This window comes from Melopsittacus undulatus, chromosome 13 (genome assembly GCF_012275295.1).
Source record: "Melopsittacus undulatus isolate bMelUnd1 chromosome 13, bMelUnd1.mat.Z, whole genome shotgun sequence".
In the NCBI taxonomy this organism is placed as follows: Eukaryota; Metazoa; Chordata; class Aves; order Psittaciformes; family Psittaculidae; genus Melopsittacus; species Melopsittacus undulatus.
The window spans coordinates 2,254,727-2,280,216 of record NC_047539.1 but is presented as its reverse complement, the minus strand read 5'-3'; the positions used below and the strand labels follow the sequence as shown (position 1 = coordinate 2,280,216).

Genomic DNA, 25,490 nt, shown 5'->3' with positions numbered 1-25,490 from the left:
AGAATGAATTCAAGAGTCAGAAGATTAAAACTGCATGTAGTCAGCTTGGGATTGGTATGCTACAGATGGAAACTTTCTTGACAACACACAGTTTAAATTCTAGTTAGGACAGACTATGATTAAATGCTCTGACAATTTCTGAGTACATCCTTTTTTCCTACCGGCTACTGTAATACAAAAGACGTCTCTTTCAAACATATAACTAGTAGAAAAAGTGCAAGTAAAAGCCATTTAGGTTTCCAGCAAAGGCAGAAAAGCAAAACAGCTAATGGACATCCAGGGTAGTCAAATCATTTCTGCAAAATCCATTAGTTCTGAAGTTCTGGAGGGCTCAGTTTTTACAGTAAAACCTGTAAAAACTCAGTATCCAATTTCTCTACTGGGACACTGAGGTGTGAAGATCCAAATGATTCTGGAACTGAACTTGTATATCTGAACCTTTTGAACTCCATTTGGCCTTCATAAATTACTTTACCACTAGCTTTAACACATTTCTAACCTACTGTGCTAGAAAAATAAGGATTCATTAAAATAACTGAAAATGCACCTAACTTTATAACACTTCCAATGGAATTTGTCTTTGTTCAAAAGATGCGCACCTACAACAGAACTGCAGGATGAGAAAAAGCTTCCAATAGCCCGGTGAAATAACATCTGTCTTCATGCCAGTGAAAGCAAAGCAGCAGACCCCCTGCCCCAAACTCAAACTCACTTAAAGTAAATGAAAATGGCACTGTACAGAGACAGACAGTTGCTCCTTTCCATCTGGAAACCCTGTCAAATGGAGGCAAATTCCACAAAATCCCCAGCTGATGCAAGAACTTCACTCTGCATTTCACATGATCAACACAAGCTAGCAGCAGCCCTCTGCTCGACATCCCATCAGTAGGAAAACAGTTCCATCTTTCTTCCATCAGAACTGACCCACAACTCTAAGTCTGCACCTTGACTTGTGCCAAGGATAAAGCTCTTGCCATTACCTCTGCAGTTCCAAAACCAAAGGCATCATCAAAAGTGGTGCAATAAAATAAGCCCTTGCACTTCTGCTGCTCTGGACAGACATGACTTGCAATGCAGAGGCAGGGGAGGGTTATAATCCTACTGCACCCACAGAGAAAGGAAGAGGAAAGAGATCCACACTTGCTCTCCTGCAGAGGTTGGAATCGTTTAGATTTTAGAAACTAATCCAACTTTAGGACAATGCCCAGAAGGATTCTTAATTTTAAGCTACCTTAAACTGAAGGAAGAGATCCCATAGGAAGGCCGGGGAAGACCAAAGAAGGGAACCCTGGTAAGACAGTAGCCCAGCTGCTTAAACACAACACTAACTTCTTTCTGTTGGACATAACACACACACTCAGAGCGAGCACATTTCCCATCATTATTTTTGAGACTGTCAGCATGTTTATAGACAGTCAATCATTGGGATTTAGGAGAAAAACTAAAGCCTTTATTTGAAGTCACAACCGAGACAGCATACGAACAAAAGCAAAACAATCTGCAAAAAGGATCCTACTTTCTCCTACACCTTTCCTGCCTGCAGAGAGAGCTCAGCATTCAAAGCTGTGTGCCTGCCAATGCCTATATAGGAACTCTTCAGCTCTCGCCCTGCTTGCTCAAGGGGTTTCTTAGGGTTCGGGAATGCCATCTGAAAGAGAGGACATTGCCCATCCTTCTCTCAGAGGAGAGCTGTGAGAAATAATTAGTGTCTGAATGTGCTTTCCATAGATCAGCTAATATAAAAATACTGCTCTTCTCTCTGGATTAAAATGTTCTATTGTATCTGGACACTGTATTTCAATTTCTCTCTAAAATGATCTTACTAAGCAGCAAAGGGACACAGCAGCTCCTATTTACAGGTCACCTCAGGTCTCCTGAACCAACTATGCCCCAGGGTTTTAGTGAAACTCAGGAATTCCAAAAGCAAAGCACATTGCCCTTAGTACATAAAGTGTTTCTGATTCACAGAATGACACAAATGTACAAGAAAAAAATGATGTTTGATTATTTTTTGGTAATGGATGGCTTTTAGAATACACTTACGCATTTCTTCTGCACCAAACAGCAAGTGATTTTTAACAATGGGCTTGTGTGAAGTGCTACTTGCTTATCAAAAAGACTCAGAAAAGGAATTTCAGGGGTTGAACTCTCACTGCGTTTCAAGCCCTGAACAAAGAATAAGATGCTCTAGCTGCACAAGTGTGTGCTCCTTCAGACTGTGGGAAGGCAGCCTGCCCAGCCTGCAAGACATGATCCTACCACATCTCCTTAGTACTTAGGATAAATAAAGTTGTATGAAATTCTTTGCCATTTAGAAATAAAATGAATAAAAAGGAAAATAACAAAGCTTGCAGAGGGGTGTATTCCTCCATGAAAGTCCATGAGACAGTTTGCCTGTTTAGGCAGTAAGGAATAAGATCCATGCAATCTAGGGCACATTTTGATGTGTACTTGTGATTTATGAAATTATCACCTCTATTACTTATGACTCCTAATGAGACATTATAACTGAGCATGGGAACAGTCCTGGTCATCTGAACCCAAGTCTTCAAAGCAGTGATCACTGATGACCATGTAAGTTAACCTATGTTACTTCCCACTTGCATGAAGAAAGATCTGTGGTTTTGATTCCATCTCCACCAGCACAGACTGGCTTTCTTTTCCTTGCTTCCTGGCTTGGCAATGAACCCCATATCATTTATAGACATCTGAGGTTTTTCAGAGTGCTTTCTAAGGATCACTCTGGAAAATGGTACCAGATTTGAAGCCAGAGGGATGCAGGTGTAAGCCTTTTAAAAAGGGCCAGCAACCAGAGTGGTCATCAATAATGTCTTGTTTCAATGAACTACCAACATAACCCAGAGTGTTCCAAATAATTGGAGTATTTCACTATCATGCATGATGTCTACAGTCATTACATCTCCTAAGCTTGAAAGGACCTGAATTTCCAACATTAAACAAACAGTAGACAATGAACCAAACCCAAATCACAGCAACAAACCCCTCAACCAAACCCAATCCTCAGAATATAGCTATTTCAGAAAGGACAGGTATGCATATCTAAGTGTTTATCCCTTGGAGCTCATCGGTTTTGGAGTCACAAGCAGCATTAATAGGTAAATGCACAGGCTGACCTCACCTAAGAGCTACGGGTTCGTCTGCTGGGTACCTTACAAAACAGCAGAGATCAGTCCTGCCTGATACAAACATTAAGTCATAAGAATAACATCACATGATGTGCAACAAAATCTTAACAAGAAGGCAAATCTAATGCTTTTTTTCTTTGGCAGCCTGGTGCTATTCCAGGTAACACATTATACACATGCCAAGATAGTAAAAACTAATTCAGTATTTTTAAAGCCATTTCTGTATGTTGTGCCATTTTGGTTTATATTTTGTTTCACTAGTTGATAATCTTCGAGACAAGGAAAACCATGCTGCTGGTGAGGTACTAAATCACACCAAGAGAGCTAAGGTTTTTAGATGAAACAAGAAGCTGATTACACATGCACCGAGTATACCAGTCACTAAGCGTTTCTGGATTGCAGGGATAAGATACTCTCTTTGCTTATTACTGCCTTCTTGATCCAAAGAGATTTAAGCAACTGTTTTCAATTAGATGTTTTTAAGCTAGTAAAACTACATCCATAAAGACATATTTATAGAACAACTTAAAACTAGAAGAATTAAAATGACTACAAAACTGATGAATTCCATTCCCCCGCCCCCTCCCGGAATCATTTACTGACCATTAACGACCAAAAAGCACTGCAATTTTAAGAATTAATCCACTGTCACAAAATTAAATCAGATACACTAGTAGGGATAATGACAAACTGGTGGCTCCAGCGTTGTCAGTTTGCGGGTGATACAAGTTCAAGTCGTCTGTGCTAGTGGCCACTCTGTTGGAACAAACATGAACATAAAAGGTAACATTAAAAGTGCAGCAGCACCAACTGAATCAATTCTGTCACTGAGGATGCAGACTTGTAATATGTGGCATAGGGTAAATACTGCATTTTAGAAATGACCTGGCTAGTTCAAAAGCCTGCCAGACCTCAGCACATGGAAATAAAGGAAGATACAGTAATGAAAGTAAATGAAAGAGAGATGATACTCATTTCCTTCTGAATTCCTGAGCACAAGAGCCCAGCAGTGTGGCTTTGCTACACATGACTGCTTTCATCCCTGTTAACCTATGACGAATATTCCGAGACTTATAGGAACAAAGCTGAGCTTTGATAGTTTTCATCTGACAATTGCTTAAACAAAATTTGCCTAAAAACCTCTGCAGCATGTGATTACAAACACTTGCAGGATGAGTCACCCTATCTCTACTCACTGAAGGACAGGCAGCAATGGCAAAGGCTTCCCCAGGAGCCTGCTGAGACGGCTGGAGCAGGAGCAGGAACACCCTCCCCTCTGTCAAAGCCAGAGGCATCATTAATCAAGCATCAATATTCTGTACCTGACTGCCCCAGGACTAGCTCTAGTTGGAAGCTAAATAACTGGTAAGGGAAGTGTTACCTCCATGGAGGGGCAGGATGCAGCCACACTCCAGCCCTACTGCCTCCTGCTGCAAAACCCTGCTGAAGAAGCATCCCACATGTCAACTTCCCTACACTTTTCTACAAGGCCAATTTGTTCCTACCTAAGCACACTGTAATGAAAACTCTCAAAGGCATGTTAGTAGTGGAGTGACTTTAAGATTCAAATACATCACTGTTCATATATTTTAAACACTTCAGAATAAGGCCATAAATAAAAATGGGTAATACAATGCATGAACCAGCATCTCAGCTGTCTTCTGTCAAGCATGGCCTTCAGCTGGCCACCCAGCACTACAGATGACGGGTGCTGTGCCCAGGACAGCTCCATACCCTACAGCCTCCCTGAGCTGCTGGGCAGATACAGGAGATGCTTCAGGGCAGCACATGTATCTCACAGGTAACACACAAGCCCTCGCAGTGAAGCACAGGGAGATTTCCTCTTCTGTTGTTTTTCTCATTACCACCTTGCAGCTTACACTTGCTTCATGTGCTGAAGCAGCACATGCCACGTTTGAAAACTATTTTAGGGGAATTAACCTAGAGAGTTACACACAGGGTCTAGTGTGGGGGAACTCTTCAACCCTGAAGCAAGGAAGTGCCCTTTACTGGCTGTGCAGTACCTTGCCTTAATCCAGACATGCAGGATAAAAATGTATTTGTTTGACACCTGCATCCTGCTCACTCTGACAGAGCAATAGGAAACTGCAATCTTCTGCTCAGCCTCAGACAGCACTGCCAGCTGTGTTGGTGGCCTCTGCCCTGCCTCCCCCACCGCCTTTCCACCTCGGAGAAGAAGGGCAAAGCTGGGTAGGAGTGTGATGCAGTCATCCTTTAAATCTCCCTGTATGGCTCTTGCTGTGTGCAAAACTGCTCGGTTAGGCAGATCATTACAGACTCACTGAAATCACATAACACACCCAGATGAAGATGCAGAATTACATCAGATTCACCCTTTTGAATGAATGTGGCTCTGATTTCTAATTGGTTTTGACCTTGCCTACATCTTTGGAAACCAGAATAAAAATATTCCCTTTCTGTTAATGGGAAGCTCAGCAATAACAAGGCTGGCCCAATGCCTTTTATTCACACAACTCTTTCTTCATGGTAAAGGATGGATCCTGTAAGAAAAAGTTACAGGATAAAACCTAAAGCCAAGTTTCATACAATTATATCCAAATTGGCAGAGCAAAGCTATGAAATAGAAGTGAACATAAAAGCAAGTGAAATAACATGAACACTGAAGCAGTAAACAATTTTGCCTGAGGCACAACACTAATGCAAGACTAACTTCAAAGCATCAACTGAACCAACAAAGGTGACAAACAATATGCATAATAATAAGCCCAAACCAGCACGGGCTCCCTTTTCTTCCCTCAACCAAGATCAAACCCAACAGAAAGGAACACCACACACTGTCACCATCATCTGGAAGCACACCACAGCTGCATGACAAGTCACTTGTTGCAGCTCAAGCAAGACAGGAGGTGGGAAGGGAAGGTGAAGCGCAGAGGGATAAGCACATTCAGCTCTTGTTAATGGCTCCGAAGCTGGCAACACACTAGGTACACCAAGCCCTAGAAGATGACTGCTGCAGGTCATTAACAAGCAGGTATACGTATGGGTCTAACCCAGGGGTGGTACAAGCTGTATGGATACGTAACGCATGCAGCATAGGAAACCTCACATGAACATAGAGCTGATTATAACGCTCTCCCACTTCAAGTGTGCTGTCAAACAAATACTGCTAATTCTGTAATTCCAAAGATGAGGTTAGTACATCTTAGAAATTCCTGTTTTGATAGTAACTTCTGGAATTTAAAACAGATAATCCCCAAGCAAGTTCTGCTCTTGCTCATAGAGAACTTGAAACTCTTTTTGGGTTTTTTTGCCATTTCATCCATTGAACAATGTATATAAAGTAGATTACAGCATTTTGGCTGCATGTTTCTGCAAATAAACTAGGTTGAGACATTATGTTAAGAGAAGTCTGCCACATCAGAAGCTTTTTTTTTGCCTATTGTTTTTCTTTTTCTAATTACAATTTATAATGAACCTCTTCCCCAGTAAGCTGACTCAGGGAAAAACCACTCTGAAAGGCATCAGCTACTGATGAATTGTTTTTATTAATGAAGTTAGAGAAACAAAAACCACAGTGGTTTTCAGTGCTGCAACTCACAGCAGAACCCACAAGCTTGAAGGCAGAAAGAAGTGTGAAAGTCAGAGCTCTGCTCTGAACAGCTCCTCCATTTACCAAGGGGCTGAAATTCCACGAACAAGGGGTTTTTCTCTCTCCCTTAAGCTTAGGATTTGGTCCTTTGAACAGTTGCTTTAGTCTTAAGAAAGCACCACAAAAGCCACTGCCTTTACTGCATTAAAAACTGAAATAATGGGTATTAAGCAGAAGTTGCTCTTATAATACACTGACACTTAAGTAGTTCAGCTTGTGATTGGGTTTGCTGAAAGAAGAGCAGATAGAAGAATAGAGCGCAGAAAAACATTTAATCCTGGCAAGTTTCAAAGACCTTTAGATTTTTTAGTAGCTAAGAAATTCAAGTTTTACTTTTGACTCAGGATTCTGGACCAAGGGCAGAGGAGAATCCCTGGATTTAGCACATTTGTGTTTGCCTGCAGTAACCCTCACTGCGCCAGGCTGCTCTGCATGGCACACTCCTGGCCAGGAAACCCTGCCAGGGAAGGTGGGGGTTTGTTGCTGGGGATTTCTTCCTTTAAACATGCAGTAGATGGAGCAATTCATAAGATTTTCAGGAAAACTTTGGGATTCTCTTATTTAAGGCAGAATCCTCTTTGAACAGTGATGCTTTATGTAATGAGCCCTATTTATAGCCTGCCTCTTCCCCTGGCTGTTGGCTCTTCCTCTGCTTGCCCACTCACCAGTTTAGCTATTATATCCAATCTCACATGCCTTCTACAGAAATACCTTAAAGTTGCACATGCAGTGAAAAGGAAGCTTATTCATGCAGTCAGGACACGCTTTTTAATGCAATGCTGGTTAGTGGAAAGTTTAACTTTTGTTAAAAAAGAGCTTCAAAATCGAACAGGAAAGTGAGTATTTTTCTTCCTTATTTCAAGTCTACATATTTGGGGTATTTTTTTGTTTCTGTGACACAGAACAGTTACTTTTCTGGGGGATGCTAACATCCCTCCGTGGGTTTTTCACCAAGAATGCAAAAAAGAAACACTTTTTGTGAAGAACTCCTGGAAAGCAGGAAACTGAAGACACAAACCCCCATTGAAAACCCTAATTTTTTAATTAAATTTACATGTCAGTGGATCTTTTGAGCTTCATCTGTACGTTTTCTATACTGTACATTTCTAGTGCTTTTTCCCATGGGTATTATGCACTATTTCTAAACTGGGATTACTCAAGTTGAAGTGTGATAAAGGGCACATTATAGCTATATTAAGCAAAACAGGGAGGAGAAAGCTTTTACATAGCCCAAAGAAAGCTGTGCTCAAGAGCAGAGCCTCATTTCTGGTAACAAGCAGAGCAAGGCAACCAGTCAGCTAGAAACTGCTGCTATCAAATCAAAGCTTTGTCTTGAGAAATAGTGATTTTTTTAAATCCCTTTTTGTTAGTTTTCTGTGAAAAAAATAAAGGTTGTTTTCTTCAAAAGTGTTAACTCTTGCTCTGGGATATCATTGGAAGTGTTGTGAGGAACAGAACACTGCATTGGACGTGAGTGTAACTTGTACGATTACCCTCTGAAAGAGCTAACAGAGAAGAGGGGATTTCTGAACACAGTTTGGGTTCCCATCTCCTCATGCTGCTTTTCCCAGTGGTTTCACAACCATGTTGTTACTCTTCACAGCTTACCCAAAAGATGCAGGAACATGCATGGTCCCCACAGTGCACGGCCCAAATCAGAAGGACTTGTCAGCAGTGCTGCAGCCATGTGAACAGGCAGCAGCTGGATGAGGAAAGGAGGGCATGTCAGCTCAGAGCGGCAGAAAAGGTTTTTCACAGCAGCTATTTGCAACCCTCCGAGGAGCTACAGAGGCTGCCCATTAAAACCCTGTTAAAACACTTCTGATGTTGTCAGCAGTGGAGAGCTGAAACAGCACAGTGATCACTGAGATACTATCTGCCTCAAGCAGTTCAGCGGTACTGTCAATAATATGAGCAAGAAGGTACAAGATGAGCAACAACCTAATTCCTACATCAAAATTTCATAAACCCCCTCAGCTGGTAAACACTGGAGATGTGGGCAAACACAGGACAGGCAGTAAACCACCCAGAAAAGATGACCTTCGCTCTGGAATCTTTCCCAAAAGCTTTGAACCTTTAAGTTAATTTACACTTTGAAAGCAAAGCAGTGTAATAGCAAGGAGAAAGCAGGAGGGATGAAGTGATGGCTCTCCCATCAGTGATCATAATCTCCCTGCCAGCTTTGCACTTCTAGAAGGGTAAACCATAACAACACTTTCAGGCATGTCCACTCCAAGTATCCCAACTGTACACCTGTAGTCCCTCCCCAGTTTGCTTTGATTTGTGAGAGCACTGACTCAGTAGCCATTCCTTGGGGTAGTTTTTGCAGATATACTCCTACCAGGCAAGAACATTTGTTACTTCTCCTCCAGGAGAGCAGTGCCTCCTTTGAAAACAGACCTCCTGATGTGCCAGGGTACTAAAGCTGTGAGTAATGATAGCAGAATCGTTTACTTCTCTGCTACTCTGTGATCATGAGTACTACTCACAGTGAATAATAGCTGGAGAAACAGGGCCAAGGTGAAGAGTTATTTATAATACAGTAGCCCATGAGTAAGCGCTTAACTATGAATTTACTGCTCTGGCTACAATTTCATGAGAAAATAAAGAGAGCCAGCTTTTGGATTTCCAGTTTAAAAGGCTTATACACCCACAAAAAATAGTTAAAATAATTTAGGAAAGATGGGATAATTATTTATAAAGCAATCATGACAGAGACCATGTGCATCTCAGCTAAATAATCATGGATGCTTCAGTTTCTTAGATACTGTCCTCAGAACTGCTATGGCAGTCAGTGAAACTCCTAGACCCAATGTCTTAAACCACTATCAGATGCTTGTCCCTTCTTATGTAATAACATCCACTGCAGAGGACCAAAGGACAGACCTCACTGAAAATGAAGCAAAGAATTAGACTGTCATCTGCTCAGGAGCCCTGGATTCAGAATATCTGTCTATCTTTTACTATGAAGTGACTGGGCTGTCTACAGACAAACTTTTGTACCCTGGATTTGCAGAAGATCCAGCACACTCTAGAATAACTTTTAATTGTTTCTATCAGCCTAGAACAAGGTAAAGGTTATCTTGAGAAATGCATTACTTTCACCCTAAGCAGTAACATATTTGGGCATAGTGAAAAACATGACCAGGAAAACATGGGGACAACACGATCATGCTCACCACCCCTTTGAACTTCCTACACAGAAACATCCCATTTCCCAGTACACCCTGCAGAACAACTGGGTATTTTCCAAGCCCCACAGTACAGGTCATGACTGACTGGTGCAAATTTGGATTCTGCTTAGGACCTGCTTCTCGACTGAAGTTTGGAAGGCATGACACAGCAAGAGACTTCTTGGCTTGCTGTTGCGTGTTTGAAGGCTGGTTTATAGCAAAGGACTATGTTTTAGAGCAGCCAGCATTCTACCCCACAAAGACATGTGGCTCAGATTTGTGATGCAAGTGGATACTTGGAAACACAGAAGCAGCAATGATTCTACAGGACTGCAATTCATCCCTGAATTGTAAGCACAGAAGGGATGGCTTCCTATCTAATTTTTAAAACCAACTGCTAGTTTTACTATCTATGTTGTGCTTCCAGTTTGGAGAGTGCAAGGCGTCTGTTTGCACCGTGACGTTCAAAGAGTTATATACAAAACTATGCTCTTCAACTTCCCTACCGGGAGTTGGTGTTAGCCACATTATTTCAGTGCTGCTGAGCTCGCTGCAAGTGGCCTAAGTTCACCTTGGTAGAGGAGCACTGAACTCAGCCAGAGCCATCTGAAAAGCCTAATCAGGCACTTCTGCAAACCCAAAGTATCTTCCTCATTTTTACACGTCTTTATGACTGTAGAAAGCTGTTTTTTCCCCCTCCTTATCAAAAGGAAAGTTAAAACATTCAGTGTTAGAAAGAAGGAATATCAAGAGTAATGACTGTCTTATTTCCCCTAGTGTCACAAGCCTGAAGTTAAATACCTGCCTCTGTACAACTGTTTCTCTTCTTTCATTAGCTAAATATTGTGGCACTGTGCAACTAGAGCACAAAGACTAAAATTACAATTTGAGATGCGTGTCACTTTTACAAGAGTCAGATATCCTGAACAACCCAGTCAGTCAATAACCCAGCACAAATTAACTCTGGCAAATAATAGGTTTGCTGACCCTACATTCATGAGGCAATAAAACCTACCAACAGCCCTTTGCCTTAAAATATTCAGGCACTCCTCAAAGACAATATAGCTTTTGTTTGTGAGCAAGGAGATCATTAATTAGGAAAGCTTTTAAAAAAGGTTTTAGTGTCATTAGCAAAAACTAATAGGAAAATAAATTAACTTACAACATCTGACACCAAGTTTGAAAAAGAGAAAGACATTAAAGACCCAGAGCCCAAGGACTGCACCCCATAGATCCACTTCCCTGCAGACCTCCATAACCACAGTAAGTAAATTCAATTTCCTCCCTTTCTTACCACATTTTGAGTAAGAGACACATTTCTGTGAATGCAGATCTGTTGTACGGTGGATTCACAGCAATATCATTTGAACCAACTCTGCTCAGCTCTTACCACAACAACGAACATACACCTCAAAACACAAAGCTGTAGACCATCCTTCCAAATTGGTTTCATTTCCAAGAGCTTTTTAACTATAGCAGAACTCAGGTAAAGATATTGTTCAAGAGCTGCCTTATGGCAGGCTCTTGGTGTAAATTCTGATTTCTTGAAGGAACACACATTTTCTAATGATTCCAAAGGTCTGCATTTAATGCAGCATTTAAAAGCAACACATCATGAAAGGTGGCCCAAAGTATTTCATGGATTTGAATAAAATCTTTTCTCCTTCCCTGGATGCTTGCTAAGAGATACCATAATTAGTCTGCCAAACAATCATTGCACACAAAGGAGTGCACATTATGCAACTGTCCACTACTTCAACCATGTCAGCTAAAGAATGATGAAAGATTTATACCTACTTCATATTAAAATTAATTAGTAAATGCCACATAGCACAGCAAAAACCATGGGCATAATATTAAGAGGGAGTCAGGCCCAGTGCAGAGCTTAAAACGAACAGCCCCTAAAGGAAAATACTTGTGCTGCAGAGTACACCCATGCCTAGACCACCTTAAACGCACCCATCGCTGACGCCTGGCTCCAGATCTGGATGTCCCCATGATGCAGCAGGGCCCAGGGTCTGCCTGCTGGGATGGAGTTTGTTCACAGGAAATATGAAGGAAGAATTCACGCTCAGCTGCTTAATGAGAACTGACATCACATCTCCAGAGAGAGAGAAACTTTGGATGTCAGGCAGGTTAGCATAGGGCAAGCAGACGGTCAATAAAATATCCAGTAAAGTACTCTTGATATGATAGATCTAAGATTGTGGAAAAAGCCAGAAGTCTTTTTTTTTTTGATAAGAAAATGAGTTTAAAATGGTGCTTGAAATGGCCTATACAATATTAACCTCCTAAGACTTGAAAACAATTGCAGCTGGTTTCTGAACGTGCTCTAAAAGGTAGAACCAAATGAAGGTTCGTGTAGCTTCTGTGGACATGCAAACAGGGTAATTTTGTACAAGTATACATACAGGTTTTTAGAAAATCTCTCAAAAATAATTTTACAGCTAATTTTTAATTATAAAAAAATCCCCAAACAAAAAAAATCTACTGATCACCCAAAATACATTTTGCTCAGGGAAAGAGGCACAAACCTCACCTAGTCTGGATCCCAGTAGAGCATCTGCTGACCTGAGTGACTCAGGAGCAGCCCCAGCATCAAGGTCAGAGTCCTGGGGCCAGCCTCTCTCCTCCCCTTATGTGATCTAACCTGCTGCTCACTTTTCCAAGCAGGATTCCTCCTAGATTTCCTCTCAGAGCAACTTCTTCATGATAGCTCTTTCATGCCCCACTGTCAGCGATCTCTGAAATCCCCCCCCCCCCACTTCACCAGATTGAAGTGTTTGGTAGGAAAACCCGGGAGGGATAAAGAAAGCAGCAGGCCATATGCAGTGAATCCCTGCAATCATTCTAATGAAGCTAAATCTTTAAGTTTACATAAAAGGAAAATTAAATCAAGCACTGGAGTGGATTGCAAAGAAATACACCAGGAGATGGATAAAGTTAATCACGTTTAGTTAAGGCTAATGCTGACCTACTCAGGCTTGCCTCAGAGATCCTTCGTACTTAAGTGCAAGTTTTATCTATATGGGAATAGACATGCACATGGAGCTGTACCACTGCTAAATACCACAATGAAAATACAAGAAATCAGGGCTGTGGATCACGATTTGGGGACTCCTGAAGCCTGGCCCTGTCCTTGAAACCCTGCAGACAGTAATATGTTTAATGGGTTAGAAAAAACTCTTTGATCTTGGAAAAATAATGAAAGCCAATTTAATTCTCACATTGTGTGAGTCCTGTCACTCTTCCAAAGGGAATCTAGGATTTGATTGTGTTGCTGTGTCCTGAGCAGCCACATTTCACAGAGCTGCAGTTCACACCATAGGCCAAGACACTGCTGTTGGTAGCTCCAAACACACTTATCAACAGGAGCCTCTTGCTCTATGCAGACAAGAACCTGCTTCTGTCTTTCTCTCTCTCCAGAAAGTTCCTGGTTTGTCTATGCTCTGTCTTGTGGCCCAAAACTTTAATGAGAAAGTGGCACACGAATTCCTGTAGTAATCATATTGAATTATTTTAGTTTTGTTTTTCACACAGATCTCACCCACATCTGCAGCAGGTGACGGTAGGAAAATGAGGGACTATTAAAATGAACTCAACACATTTCTTGTTTCATTCAACCATTCTAATATGGCATCTTCTATGTTGCCTTTTTTTTACCTCCTAAAATAAAACTCCCTCTTCAAACAACAGGTATACTAAGTTTTAATATAAACCCACAACGCCGTCTTGGACACAGAGTGAGGAAGAACCATTACAGCCTTGGGCAGGAAGGTGCCTTGCAGCAGCTCCACCACAGCACACACGAGCTGCTGTGTGTTTTGGAGGACTTTTCCAGTCCATGGCCACATGTTGACTACTGTAGTTCTATCTGACAGTTATAATTTAAGAAATTGAGCTGTATTCCCCAAAATGTTTATTTTCATGTAGTGCTGAAGCAAACGTATTCCTTTAACTCCTTCTGCTTCAGCTGATACCAGCCATACAAACTACACAGTCTCCTGATGAAGGAGCAAAAGATTAGGATATGAATCTGTCAAGTTTGGAATATTTTTTTCTGTATAGCTCTGTTCAATGACGGAAGACAATAACGCTTCAGTATTTCCTGAGAATAGCTCATTTGTTCTTTATATCAGTGTTACAGAAAAGATTATTTGCAACTATTCACTTCCTTACAAAATATTCAGATTCTTCAATGAAAAGCGTTTCCCACATTGTGCAGCCACCCACACAGCTCCATTTGAAAGTGAATGAAAAGCTGTGCTTGATGATGTCGAATATGTTAACCTCTTACAGTACTCCAGCTCTGGTGAGCCACTTTTCTTCTGCCTCTGCACAAGGAAGTGTTGAACACAAGCGAGATTCTGTTGACTGCATACAAATAAAGACAACAAAGGCATCAGATGATTATTACTGAGGCGATTTCTGATGATCATAATTTGTGCCTGAAGGCGTTTCATTTCTGACAGGCTTAAACCAAATTTACACTTGCTAGGAATTAATTGTAATGTGTATCACAATTAATAATGAGATATGAAACATTTTCCTTTCTACCTCAGGTTACTGGTGTCAGCTTCAACCAGCTCAAACTCAATCAGAAGTCATCACCATTTAATGAGCAATTAGTAGTCTGCATGAAGGAGCCTAGTGGCTTAAGTCCCTTCCCTAATCATATGTACCACCACCATCATAATTAGCCCTTACAACTGCTATCTCAACAGAAACTAGGAACATTGTCTGGCAGATATGAAGCTCAGATATGAAGCTATTGAATGAATGTCCATTCCAATCCTTACGTCCTTTTCAGGGAAGTGCAGTTTGCACCGTGCTGCTGCCTTCTGGAAAGCCACCTTTGCTTATAAACTCCCATTCGATGCCCTAGTCATGGACAGAAGCAGTAGAACCACTCTCCCTTTGCAGGACCTGCTGCCATAGTGGTGAGGGCACAGATGAGGGGCAGGAGGCTAGTGGGGTACAAGGACCTCAGGTTGCTGGAAAAATGACAGCTCCCAGAGTAGCTCTTTTATGATCCAGTAAAACCTCATATTTGCTAACTCATATTTACAAAATGCCTTTAAACCTGAAATACATCTTTGACTTTGTCCTCTCCTGCACGAGCACATCAATGCACACCTGACCACAACACTGGTTCCTACAGACCCTTGACTGTTCAGAGCTCCATCATGTGCGTGCTGTGCAGCTGCCAGAAGGCTGCGAGCCTGACACCTCTCCAGCAAACAGGGGCACGAATTACCTGGAACACAGCATGAACGCATCCAGAGTGTTCAAACAATCCAAACACATAAAACACCCCCTGCAGTTTGACTAAAACACTCCACAGTTACACTGCTGTTCTGAAACTCTTAAAGCACAACACAACTTGGGCATTAGCTCTTTAAAACCTCCAGTATTCCTTTCTCAATTTTCCTCATTTCCCTACTTGCACATCTCTGCAAGGAGCATCCCAACGAGGTGCATGAGGCTTAGGCCAACATATCACTTTTCCCTTCCTGTCATCCCATTTCACCACAAAATCTGATTCTTCCATCTGTCCCTTCCTCCTCGCCCCATCTGGTGAAATTCAGCAGTTGCATTAACACAATCTGATGCTCCAGCCAGCGCTTGCATCCGCACGTCTGCACTGCAGCATCGCTGCTTGGCTCCTTTAAGAGGTCACTAAAAGAGATGTTAGGACATTGAAGAAATTCAGAGGAGGAAAAAGAAAGAAAGAAAGAAAGAGTTGCTCTTCTTTGAGAGCTGGCTGGAATGGAGAGCTATCTTCATAAATAGACAGGAAACAGAAAAGACTAATGTTGGGCAGATGACAGATCCCTGAATTCAGTTAACTGGCCTTCAAGATATGAACTGTTCTATTAAACATAGGGGCATTATGTTGGTCATCCACTTTAAGCCCAAGAGTGATTAAAATGCTGGCAGAAAATAAAAACTGGCTATTGAAGAGCTTGCCCTGAGGTCCTAATTTCAAATCAAATTTTACAGCGCCGCACAGGAACAATGGCAGCCCAGTACTCCAAGTCTTCTTTTTGTCACTTTGTACAAAGAAACCCCCTCAAACTCTCTCAAAGAACAATGGCCCCTCTAGATTCGCAACTACGCCAAGAATGGGCTCAAACCATACAAAAACACATTTTAAAAATACATTTTACACTGCCCTTGACATTTGAGATAAATAGAAGCCAATGCATTGAAATTCCAAGTATTTTTTTATATCCTTTCACAATGGGAATTTTTTATTTCCCCCAGTCTACTTGATCTTTGACATTCTGGCCTCTGCAAAAGGAGGACACAGCAGAGCAGTCAAAGAAATTAATTATGCAGATAATTGCATTTTATTAAAATGATTACTGTAGCAGAGAGCTCAACAAATGACAGCTCCACGGACCTGGCCCCAGAAGGAATCAAGAGGACACAAACAGTTCATTTTTAATTGAAAAACTTCTCAGCTATTAACATTTAATTATCTGTTACCGATATAGGGCACTAGTTTAATTAAGCATTTTTCTATACGTCAGGTTTGCCTTTTAGTACAACCATTCCTTCAAAGTTCTGCTCAGCTGCTGCAGATTCCCTGCTTCCACAGTCTGAGTTTATGTGAATTTGGCAGCTTGGATATAGACAGTTGTTTCCTAGTGAACAGCACACAAGACCATATGTTTCAACATTTAAGCAATTTAGAATCAGAGGTATAATTCTGAGTGTCCTTAGCAGAAATTGTACATTAAATACCCAAAGGATCTGAGCTCTACAAGAGATACAGCCTTTTTTAGCACTTTTCCCATAGCAACAAAACCACTCTACGCTACTTATATCATATACTCGAACCACAAGCATGCCGAGAGCATTGGTGAGCTGACTGACGTCTGCAGCCAGATCTTTCAAGGGCTGCTGTGTTTTCAACAGCAAGGGACAAGCAAGTATACATTTTTCCCTTTCTGCTTCCTGCACGTCTCTCCCATCAGGCAGGATTCATCCAGGATTACCTCTGAAACACAGCTACAATAAGGACTCATACCTGGCTTCTTGATTTGTGGACATCTACTTTATAAGATGCTGTTATCAGTCACTTTCTTTGCCACCCAAAAATAAGGCCAAACATATTCCTTGTGTTCTCTTAATTACTGGGATGATGGACATCACCAGAACTATGGATTTAATTCAAGATACGGCCAAGGCACATGTGGCATGATACACTATGCCCTTGTGCTGGTTTGCCCACTCAGCTTTTCTTGACAGGAGGTCACATAAAACCCAAACTGCAAGAGAACATTTTAAAAATAGGTTTAGAGGAAAAAAAAAACCCTAAGAAATCCTGAAAGGAATAAAAATATCACAAACTAAATCAGTGTGTCTATTAGTGAGGCTTCATGGTTTTAATCACAACACCTGCAATAAAAACAGACTGAAAATGACAGTCTGAAATTGAAATACAGTGATATTTCCTCCTTAAAGGACAGCACCAGCCAAGAAACCCAGCAGATTATCAAATACCCTGAAGAACTTGAGTTATGGCTTGTTCTTAAAAGCAATGATCCCCCTCTGACTGAAGTCACAAGCAATATTCCACATCACGCATGGAACACAGGGCTGCTGTTCCTGCAGACAAACTCAAGACCCATTTGCCACCTTCACTCCCTTTTAACCACTTTTCTGAACATGTGCTGTAGAACAGTCACCTTCAACTTTTCACACTAACATTTTAGAGAAAATCAAAGCAGGAAACAGTTTTCTCCACAGTGGGAATGCTGTCCTGCTCCGGGCAGGCAGTCCTCATGCTGCTACTGCAGGGGCTGAGATGGACTCAAGATTACTTCTCTTTCTGTTTCTTTTTCCATCCCATATACGTATGGAAACTAAAGAGATATAGTATTAAAATATATTTCCTTACAACACTGTCATTAAATAACCCATTTCACATGACTCATCATGATTTCTAGACGTAAAATGCTTTCAAATTCTTCATCAATGTATGAAGGCTTTTGTATGGTGAAGGTTCTGTCACTTGGTAGCCTGGTATAGAAATGCACTTCAAATGCCTGAGTGATTCCGAGTGATTAAAACAAGCAAACAAAACCTCCAGGAGTAATTCCATTTGTGGGTATTTCCTTTAACAGCATTAATAATCTAATGCATTTAAAAAGAAGATTTAGATCTATAATTCACTTGTATTTCACAGGATTAAAAATGCAATATATGTAATACAGCCATGGTATATAAATACACACATACCAAGAAGGTACTCTGGCAGTATCCATTTCTGCTGTGCAGGAGTTCAATGTCGACACCTCTGTAGGTCATTTCAGTTTTACTTCAGTTAGTCTACTTCAATGACATAAAATCCAGAGAAAACTCCTACTATTCAGATAGGTCAAAAAATATAGATTTGGTGGGATGTAGCTCAAAGACTATACTGATCAGAACTGAAAACTAATTATATGAAGTAGATTCAAAACTAATAACTAGTCTTTAGTGACCTGTACACCTAAAAGAACACAGATAGGAATTTCTTTGCCTCCTGCTCATCAATTGGAACTTTACAAAATAATGCTCACTAAACCTGCTAATTTTATGTCTTTAACTCATATATCAAAGTGAACTGGTATTTCAGAATCAAGAACACAAAGGGAGTTTCTGTAGGGCAGCATGTTTCACAGTATGTCTCTCATCCTGCTAAAACTAGCACCATTTTCAGTAGCAACAAGTTATGTTAAATGAATGTATGGTTTAGAAGGAAAGAGAGAAGGGAAAGAACTGCCAGCTCCTGAGAGCTCCTGGCTACCTGGGTGTGGAGGAGCCCCGTGGGTCCTTGTCAAAGCAGCCCAGGTTATTCTTATCTCCCACTTTTCACTAGAAATTCCACCCTGACCCCGAGAAACACTCATCAAAACCAGGCCAATTCCATGAAACATATCTCCACTGTGAAAGCACTTAATGAAAACATTCCCATCCCATTCTAATTTTAATTTGCGCTAGGTTTCAATGGAAAGGGCCAGACGCAGCTGCCCCACATCCTCCTCCAAAGCACCCCTGGTTTTGAGCTCCCTGCCCAAACCATCAAATGAAACCTGTGGGGCTTTAAGGTATGTGTGTGCTCAGGAAAATTAAGCTTTAATTAAATAAAATGCCACTTAAGTATTACTGGACCCTTTGGCTATATCTGATAGCAAGACTACTAAATAAAGCCTTACAAGAAAAAACGCACACTGAGGGAAAATAGGATTGTTATTTTTAACACTGATAATTTTGTTTAAAAGAAGATTCCTTCCTGTGTTTCATCATTTTACGTTATGTTCTATTATAGAAACTAATGTGGGAAAAAAAGTTCAGAAAAATCCAGGCTCAGAATATTATGGAAAAAAGAAGCACCAAATGTAAAGGTCCTGTAATATTTGGTATCTTCAGATTTTTCTGCACTGGTTCACATGACCCCCTCTTTATTTTTAGAAGGGCAGCAATTCCCGCTTGGATACGGTGCAATACCTTGTACCCGAATGTTGCTTTACACAAATAAACCATAGAAAGTGTTGACTTAGAAAATAAAACATTGGAAAAGGAGAAAGTTTTTTTTGCTCTGTGAAAGTTTCCGGAAAAGCTGTAAACAAAGGCAGGTTTGGCTCAGTGGTTGAGTGACTCTGGTGAGCTGTTGAGGATGGAGAACATAGCAAACCTCACAGAGTGAGGAAATGTTTGTAAAACAGTTAGTAAATCATAGGCAGCAAGGTCACCGTGTTTAACAGCAGGAATGACACTTTGCCAAAAGCCCAGCTGTGAAAGGGCGTATCTGCACAAGGGCTCGTCTCTCGGTTATTCTTCTGCACGTCTGAATTTTGATTGGGGTTTTAAATACCTATTTCTTTAAAAGCAAGTGAAATGCACAGGATTTCAGATGGAGGACATCTGCCAGAACTGACACACTCATCCATCAAATCATCTCAATACCTGGTTTTGTTTCACCAAACAGAACATAAGCTGTTAAAGCATCAAGAAATTCCCTACAGATTGATACTGACTGACCTTGTTATCTCAGCGATGGAGTTTTAAGTTCTTGCTGCTGCTCTGAATTCACACACAGGAAAAAAAACCCCAAACAATCTGGTCTCTCTGAGATCTGGCATTGCCAGAAGGTGAAATTATACATTTTTAAATACAGATACTACAAACCCATGTGTGAATACAGGCAGTTTAATTCATCTGACACCAAGAAACCCAGGAATGATTATTTCAAGTTAAAAAGTTGTCATGAAATCACTTCATAATATAGAGAGATTTATAAAATGACTCACCTGCTACTGTGGAAATCAAACACCCTGTGGTGTGTCACTGGCAGGCAGCATATAGCAAAGGAAGTACTTAAGCACATACTTGACTTCAGCTCCTTGCATGTTTGAAGTTAAGCTTGTACGTAAGTGCTTTGCTGGACTGGGGCCTATACGCTCCACAACCACGATAAAAAAAAAAATCCTTATAAATTACTTACATATTACATCTAGATTAAAATGTTGGGGTTTAAATCACAGTTTATGATGAGGTTTTAAAGTGCCCTGTTCCTCTGTTCCCTGTATTGTGAGACAACGCAACAAGCAACTAGGGAGAAACTTGGTTTACAAGTGATGAAAGTCTTGCTTTCTGGGGAAGAACCCATGGGGCATTCCTCCTTCCTTTAGGTGGCAGAAACGTGACATTACAGTTAGTGAAAGCACAGTTGGTAGGCAAAAGATTAAATAAGAAACCATTTGATCAATGCCTGTTACATAAGTAAGAACTACAACATGACATCAAGCAACTGAAATTTAATGCCAAAGTTAAACTTGCTTCGTAGTGGAGGAAAAAACAGGAATAAAGAAACACTCATTGGGAGGGTGTTTGTACTATGAATCCTTTCTTTTAGTCTAGCTCTACTGCTTTCTTTATAAAGCAAAATTCAAGTTAAAATGACTCCTGAATGTGAACTCTACATGTCTTGGACACAGTCACAGTGTGGTTACAATTTTTCAAATGGCTCTTCTCATCACCAGCCAAACCAAACCCTTCTACTTTAAGAGGTTTTTTGTGTTTTGGGGGGTTAGCAACCCAGCGAAAGATTTAAGCTTTGCGAATGAAACTCACACTGCTTTTAAACACACTTCTCAGCCCTGCTCTGAGAAGTTCTGCAGCCACCAGTGGGTCAGCACAGAGGTCCATTAGCGTGGCCACCACAGAGACCCTGCTTTGTCAGCCTGCTCTGGTGCAGACATGCATTTAAAGCTATGTTCCTAGGAAAAGGAAGGAAGGAAATGACTTTAAGCTACATTTAAGTTACTATTTTCACTGGTTTTGCCACTTCAAAGCCAAAGGTGACTTCTAAGGAAAAATATTTGTAGTATAAATTTCATACAGAAAGAATAATTCTTGAGTGAAGCCACATTTATAGGGGACTTTGTAAGGGTCAAGTAAGTTAACACCAAATAACAAAATTGAGGCCAACTCTATGCATATGTACATGGCAAGGAACTAATTCTTCTGACACTATAATTATAGAAACAGGAGTTTCTATAAGATTATGATCATATTTAACAAGAACTCTACCAATCAATGTAACAGGAGGAAGAGGAAATTCATCCTAAAGGCAAGGAACTGAAAACCACTAAGAGAAGAGGGTTAGTTTAGTATTACATAAACCTGAAAGTGACTTTAAAATAATTAAATAAAAGAATTAAAACTGAAGAATAATTAAACTTGAGTCATTTACCTATCTCTGCTTCAAGAAGAGAGACTCTTAAATGGAAAATCCTACAGTGAAATGATGGACCTGACTATTAATTAACCAGCCCTGTGTGTTGAACATTTCCATTTGGTTAATCTTCTGGAAAGGAATTACTGTTTCATTTTACGAATTCCTCTTCTTTGCTCATTACATGAAGCTTTTAGCATGTCTGCTACCGTATAGTTTACTTTTCAGTCTTTTCTTCTTCTTTGGTCTTTCCTGTTCAAGTTCTGTTCAGTAATATGGATCAGTTGTGCTTTGCTGAGCAGTTCAGTGAGATTAGATCAACAATACAGTTTAAGCTGCCAGTACATAAGTTAAAATTTACCTTCCTTAATCTATCTTATGTGCTTCAGAATTTCACTCCAAGAACCAGAGATATTAATTAACAGACAATATGCTTACCATTTAATTACTAAAATCCCCAAAGAAAGCTCTTGCTACCCATTATTCTTTTGCTACCCTCCTGTTGAATGCGCAGCACTTCCTCCCATTTCTGCATCTGAGAGATTCTCGTGCCTCTGCTGTCACAGAGATATTTAGGGCCCTCTTCCAACCCACCCATCTTAGTTCCCAGGAATAGGAATTTGTTTATTTGTTACCAACAAAGCTAAAATTGTACTGAAATATGCTTCAAAAGAAAGTGATGGAGCTCAGAGATTCACATGAAGTCCTGTTGTTACAGATGGTGGATTTTCTTTGTCAAGAAGCCGGCAGATTACTGCCACGGAAAGCTTGCATTCTTAGCCCTGCTGCACATTTCCCTTGGATTGGCCTCAAGTAACATTTGCCTGCTTACGCCTCTGAGCACCAGATTTGTTCCAGTGAAAACCAAACATACTTTTTTAGGTTTTGGAAGGTAGATTGTGTGCCCCAAAAGAGAAGTTTATTTGACCTGGAGTCTGGATTTGAAATTATTCAAGCACATCCCATGGATGTTATCAGTCTCTGATGCTTCCTCCCAGTTACTTCATGGAATAGTACTTGAAATACTTTACATTTCCTCTCACCTTGCTTTGTGCTTCTACCAAAAGCTGTAAAGAAGCAGATTACAATACTTCATTATAGTTCCAATTATTGCTATTTGTGAGGGTTTCCAACAGTAACACTGCTATATGCAGTGTTATTCTTACATAAACTAAGCTTTATAGACAACAAAAAGTACAGGAGTGTATTTGAATTACTATTTTGTAAACACTGATATCCTTTATAATGCAGACATCTTAATGACTGCTTTTGAGTTTCAACCAATGCATGCCTTAGTCTTTTAACGTGATACACCACCATCACCTCTTGCTTTAAACTCCTTGTCCAATTTAGAATACCTACATCCCATTCAGTTCTCTTATTTTATGGAATCCTGTTTCTCAGAAACTAAACAAGCGGGCACTTGAGAAAGTTAACTCTGTAAAGACAGAAGTCTAACAACCCTCTTTAGGAGAAATGCCACTGCTTGACTTTGACATTGCCGTGTTCTCTTTCTCCCTCCAGTGCTGAAATTGTCCCTTGAGCTCACTGCCTTGCAGGCAGAGCTTAGCTCAAGCATCCATCTCTTAACACTAACCCCTGGTGTCTGGTCTTTATATGCCTGCTTCAGAAAGACAAGAGTTAAGAGAAAAAATTCAGAAGCCTTAAGGTAGCTACCACAAAAGGAATTAAACTGTTTATTAATGCATCCATCAATCCTCCTGTTAACCCTTTATGGTACTAGAACCTCCCTAAAGTATTCTGATTTTTATACATATTCTTTTAAGCTGTAGAAATCTCAAGATATATTTTTCATTTAAAAAAATTAAATTACTGTTTCTGAGTAAAAATGTTAATTCATTTCTTCAGGACATGTACTCCTCCCTGGCCACTGCAAAGCCACTTCAGCTTTCTGAAACACCTTCAGTGCACATGTCTATTTAAAATCAACACTCTTCTTGCACCAGGGCAGGGGCTGGCCCTTATCTCTGGGGGAGATTGCTGGCCCTGGACCGGGCAGGCGGTGTTTCCAATTTCCTTATATAACAAAGCTCCGATGTCGAGAGGAAGTGGGCAGATACTGAGAAATCAGGGAGGATAAAAAGCACTAGACCCATAACCTCTGGGGTCAGGAGGTTATGACTTCAGGGCCTAACAGTAAGGTGGAAGGATGTGTTCAGGTAGTTTTAAATTACCTTGTTTCATTGGTGTTTTCCAAGAGGAAGAGAGATAAAATCAAACGCAGAAGATTAATATCACATACATGAATATACACACACAGCTAATGTGAATATTACTTCTGTTTTCCAACTGTAAGTCGTTTGAACGTTCAGAAGTTGAAAAGGACTTTCCCCACAACACAGTTGTGATTTCATAGTCAGAAGAGCTGCAATGCTGATAAGCAATCCAGGATCTCTTTTGGCCTCTCTGATAATAATTATTTACAGAACCAACAGATGAATTTGCATGACCATAAGTTGTATTCCAAATCCAAGCAGGTGTGGGTACACATATGACAAACTGTAAATGGAAAATGCAGCTTTAGCCATACATGTAGGACTTTATGCATCTGCATATGCAGCAGTAATGGACAGAAATCCTCTCCTCTCCCCATGTATGAAGAAGTTGTGAAGTCACAGTTTTCAACTTGGATGCTCAAGTAATGACTTCATGATCATCAAAGAACTGACATCACTGGCTGGGATGGCATGAAACACAGGAATCATAATGTAAAATTAATAGTCACAAAACACCATCAGCAACCATGAAAGAACTTCCCTGACATCACTGTGTGGACAACAATGTTGAAGAAAAGGGCTGCCTAAGTTTCTGCTTGCCACTCTAGCTTGAAGTTGAGATTTAGTGTTCCCCACTGCAGATGTGGTGGTGTGTTTCTAATGTACTTACTTCTGGCCATAAAAGCAGCTTGGCTGCTGCAGGGTTTTTTTGTTAGGTTGGGTTTTGCTTCTTTTTTAATATCTGAAGAAGACACCAACATAAAGTAAAACAGAAAGTGACCATGGCAATCATTGCACTCTTGTAAGCCCCTAAAGTAAACCTTAAAGAAAAGAACAGACCACAAAAACCTGTAGGTAAAGGGCTTGATTTTGTCAAACTAAAATGAAAATGTGGACTTTCAACCTATGAAAGTATCGTGTTTCACACTGCAAATACTAAAAGAAAGACATGCATTCTTTTGAATAAAAGAACTAATGACTATTCAGAAGATGATAACTGAAAATTGAGTTTCTTCATTTCTTATGGAAAATTAGTTTGTGTGAAAAAGAAACAACTGTCATCTTTTCATATGAAAACAGCTTCTGCACTTCCAGTGAACTTCCACCTTCACGGACAACTTTGGAAACAGGCCTCAGTTATCTAGGATCTCCTTACATGTCACCCAGTTCTAATCAAAGGGATGTTCTAAATTAACATTAAAGAACAGCAGAGTAAAGCACAAAGCACAAGTTATGAGCAATGTCCTCAGCAATTTACAGATTAGAGATTTTGCTAAATGAGAGATGCATTACTGAACACTGCACTGAGAAATCTAACCCGTTCTGCTTCCCTATAAAGTCTCTTTTACAGGAGATTTGCCTCAAAAGCAAAAGATACCATTAGTAAATCAGTCCTGAAAAACATTCTTTTAATTGCCTTTGGATGAAAGCTACAGAATGTAAAGGTCTGTATTTGTTCAACTGATGTAATGTCCACCTATACTATGAGCAATACATTTGCATGATAACTTTGAAATGCTGCATCATGTATCACTGCAAAAGTCTTTTCCGTACCATAAAACCTAACTCCAC

At 40.4% G+C, this 25,490-nt stretch overlaps 1 protein-coding gene across 4 annotated transcripts in view; it reads right to left on the bottom strand.

The window, feature by feature from the left end:
- BCAS3 (BCAS3 microtubule associated cell migration factor) overlaps nucleotides 1-25,490 on the bottom strand; it is a 355,971-nt gene that overhangs the window by 105,267 nt on the left and 225,214 nt on the right. The window contains exon 23 of one of the 4 annotated variants that reach the window (XM_034068744.1): nucleotides 3,828-3,902. The exons of the other annotated variants lie outside the window; for them this stretch is intronic. Within the exon in view, the coding sequence (XP_033924635.1) occupies nucleotides 3,877-3,902 (26 nt within the window). The 3' untranslated portion in view covers nucleotides 3,828-3,876. Of the gene's footprint in view, nucleotides 1-3,827; nucleotides 3,903-25,490 lie in introns of those variants that run through there. 4 annotated transcript variants of the gene reach the window in all.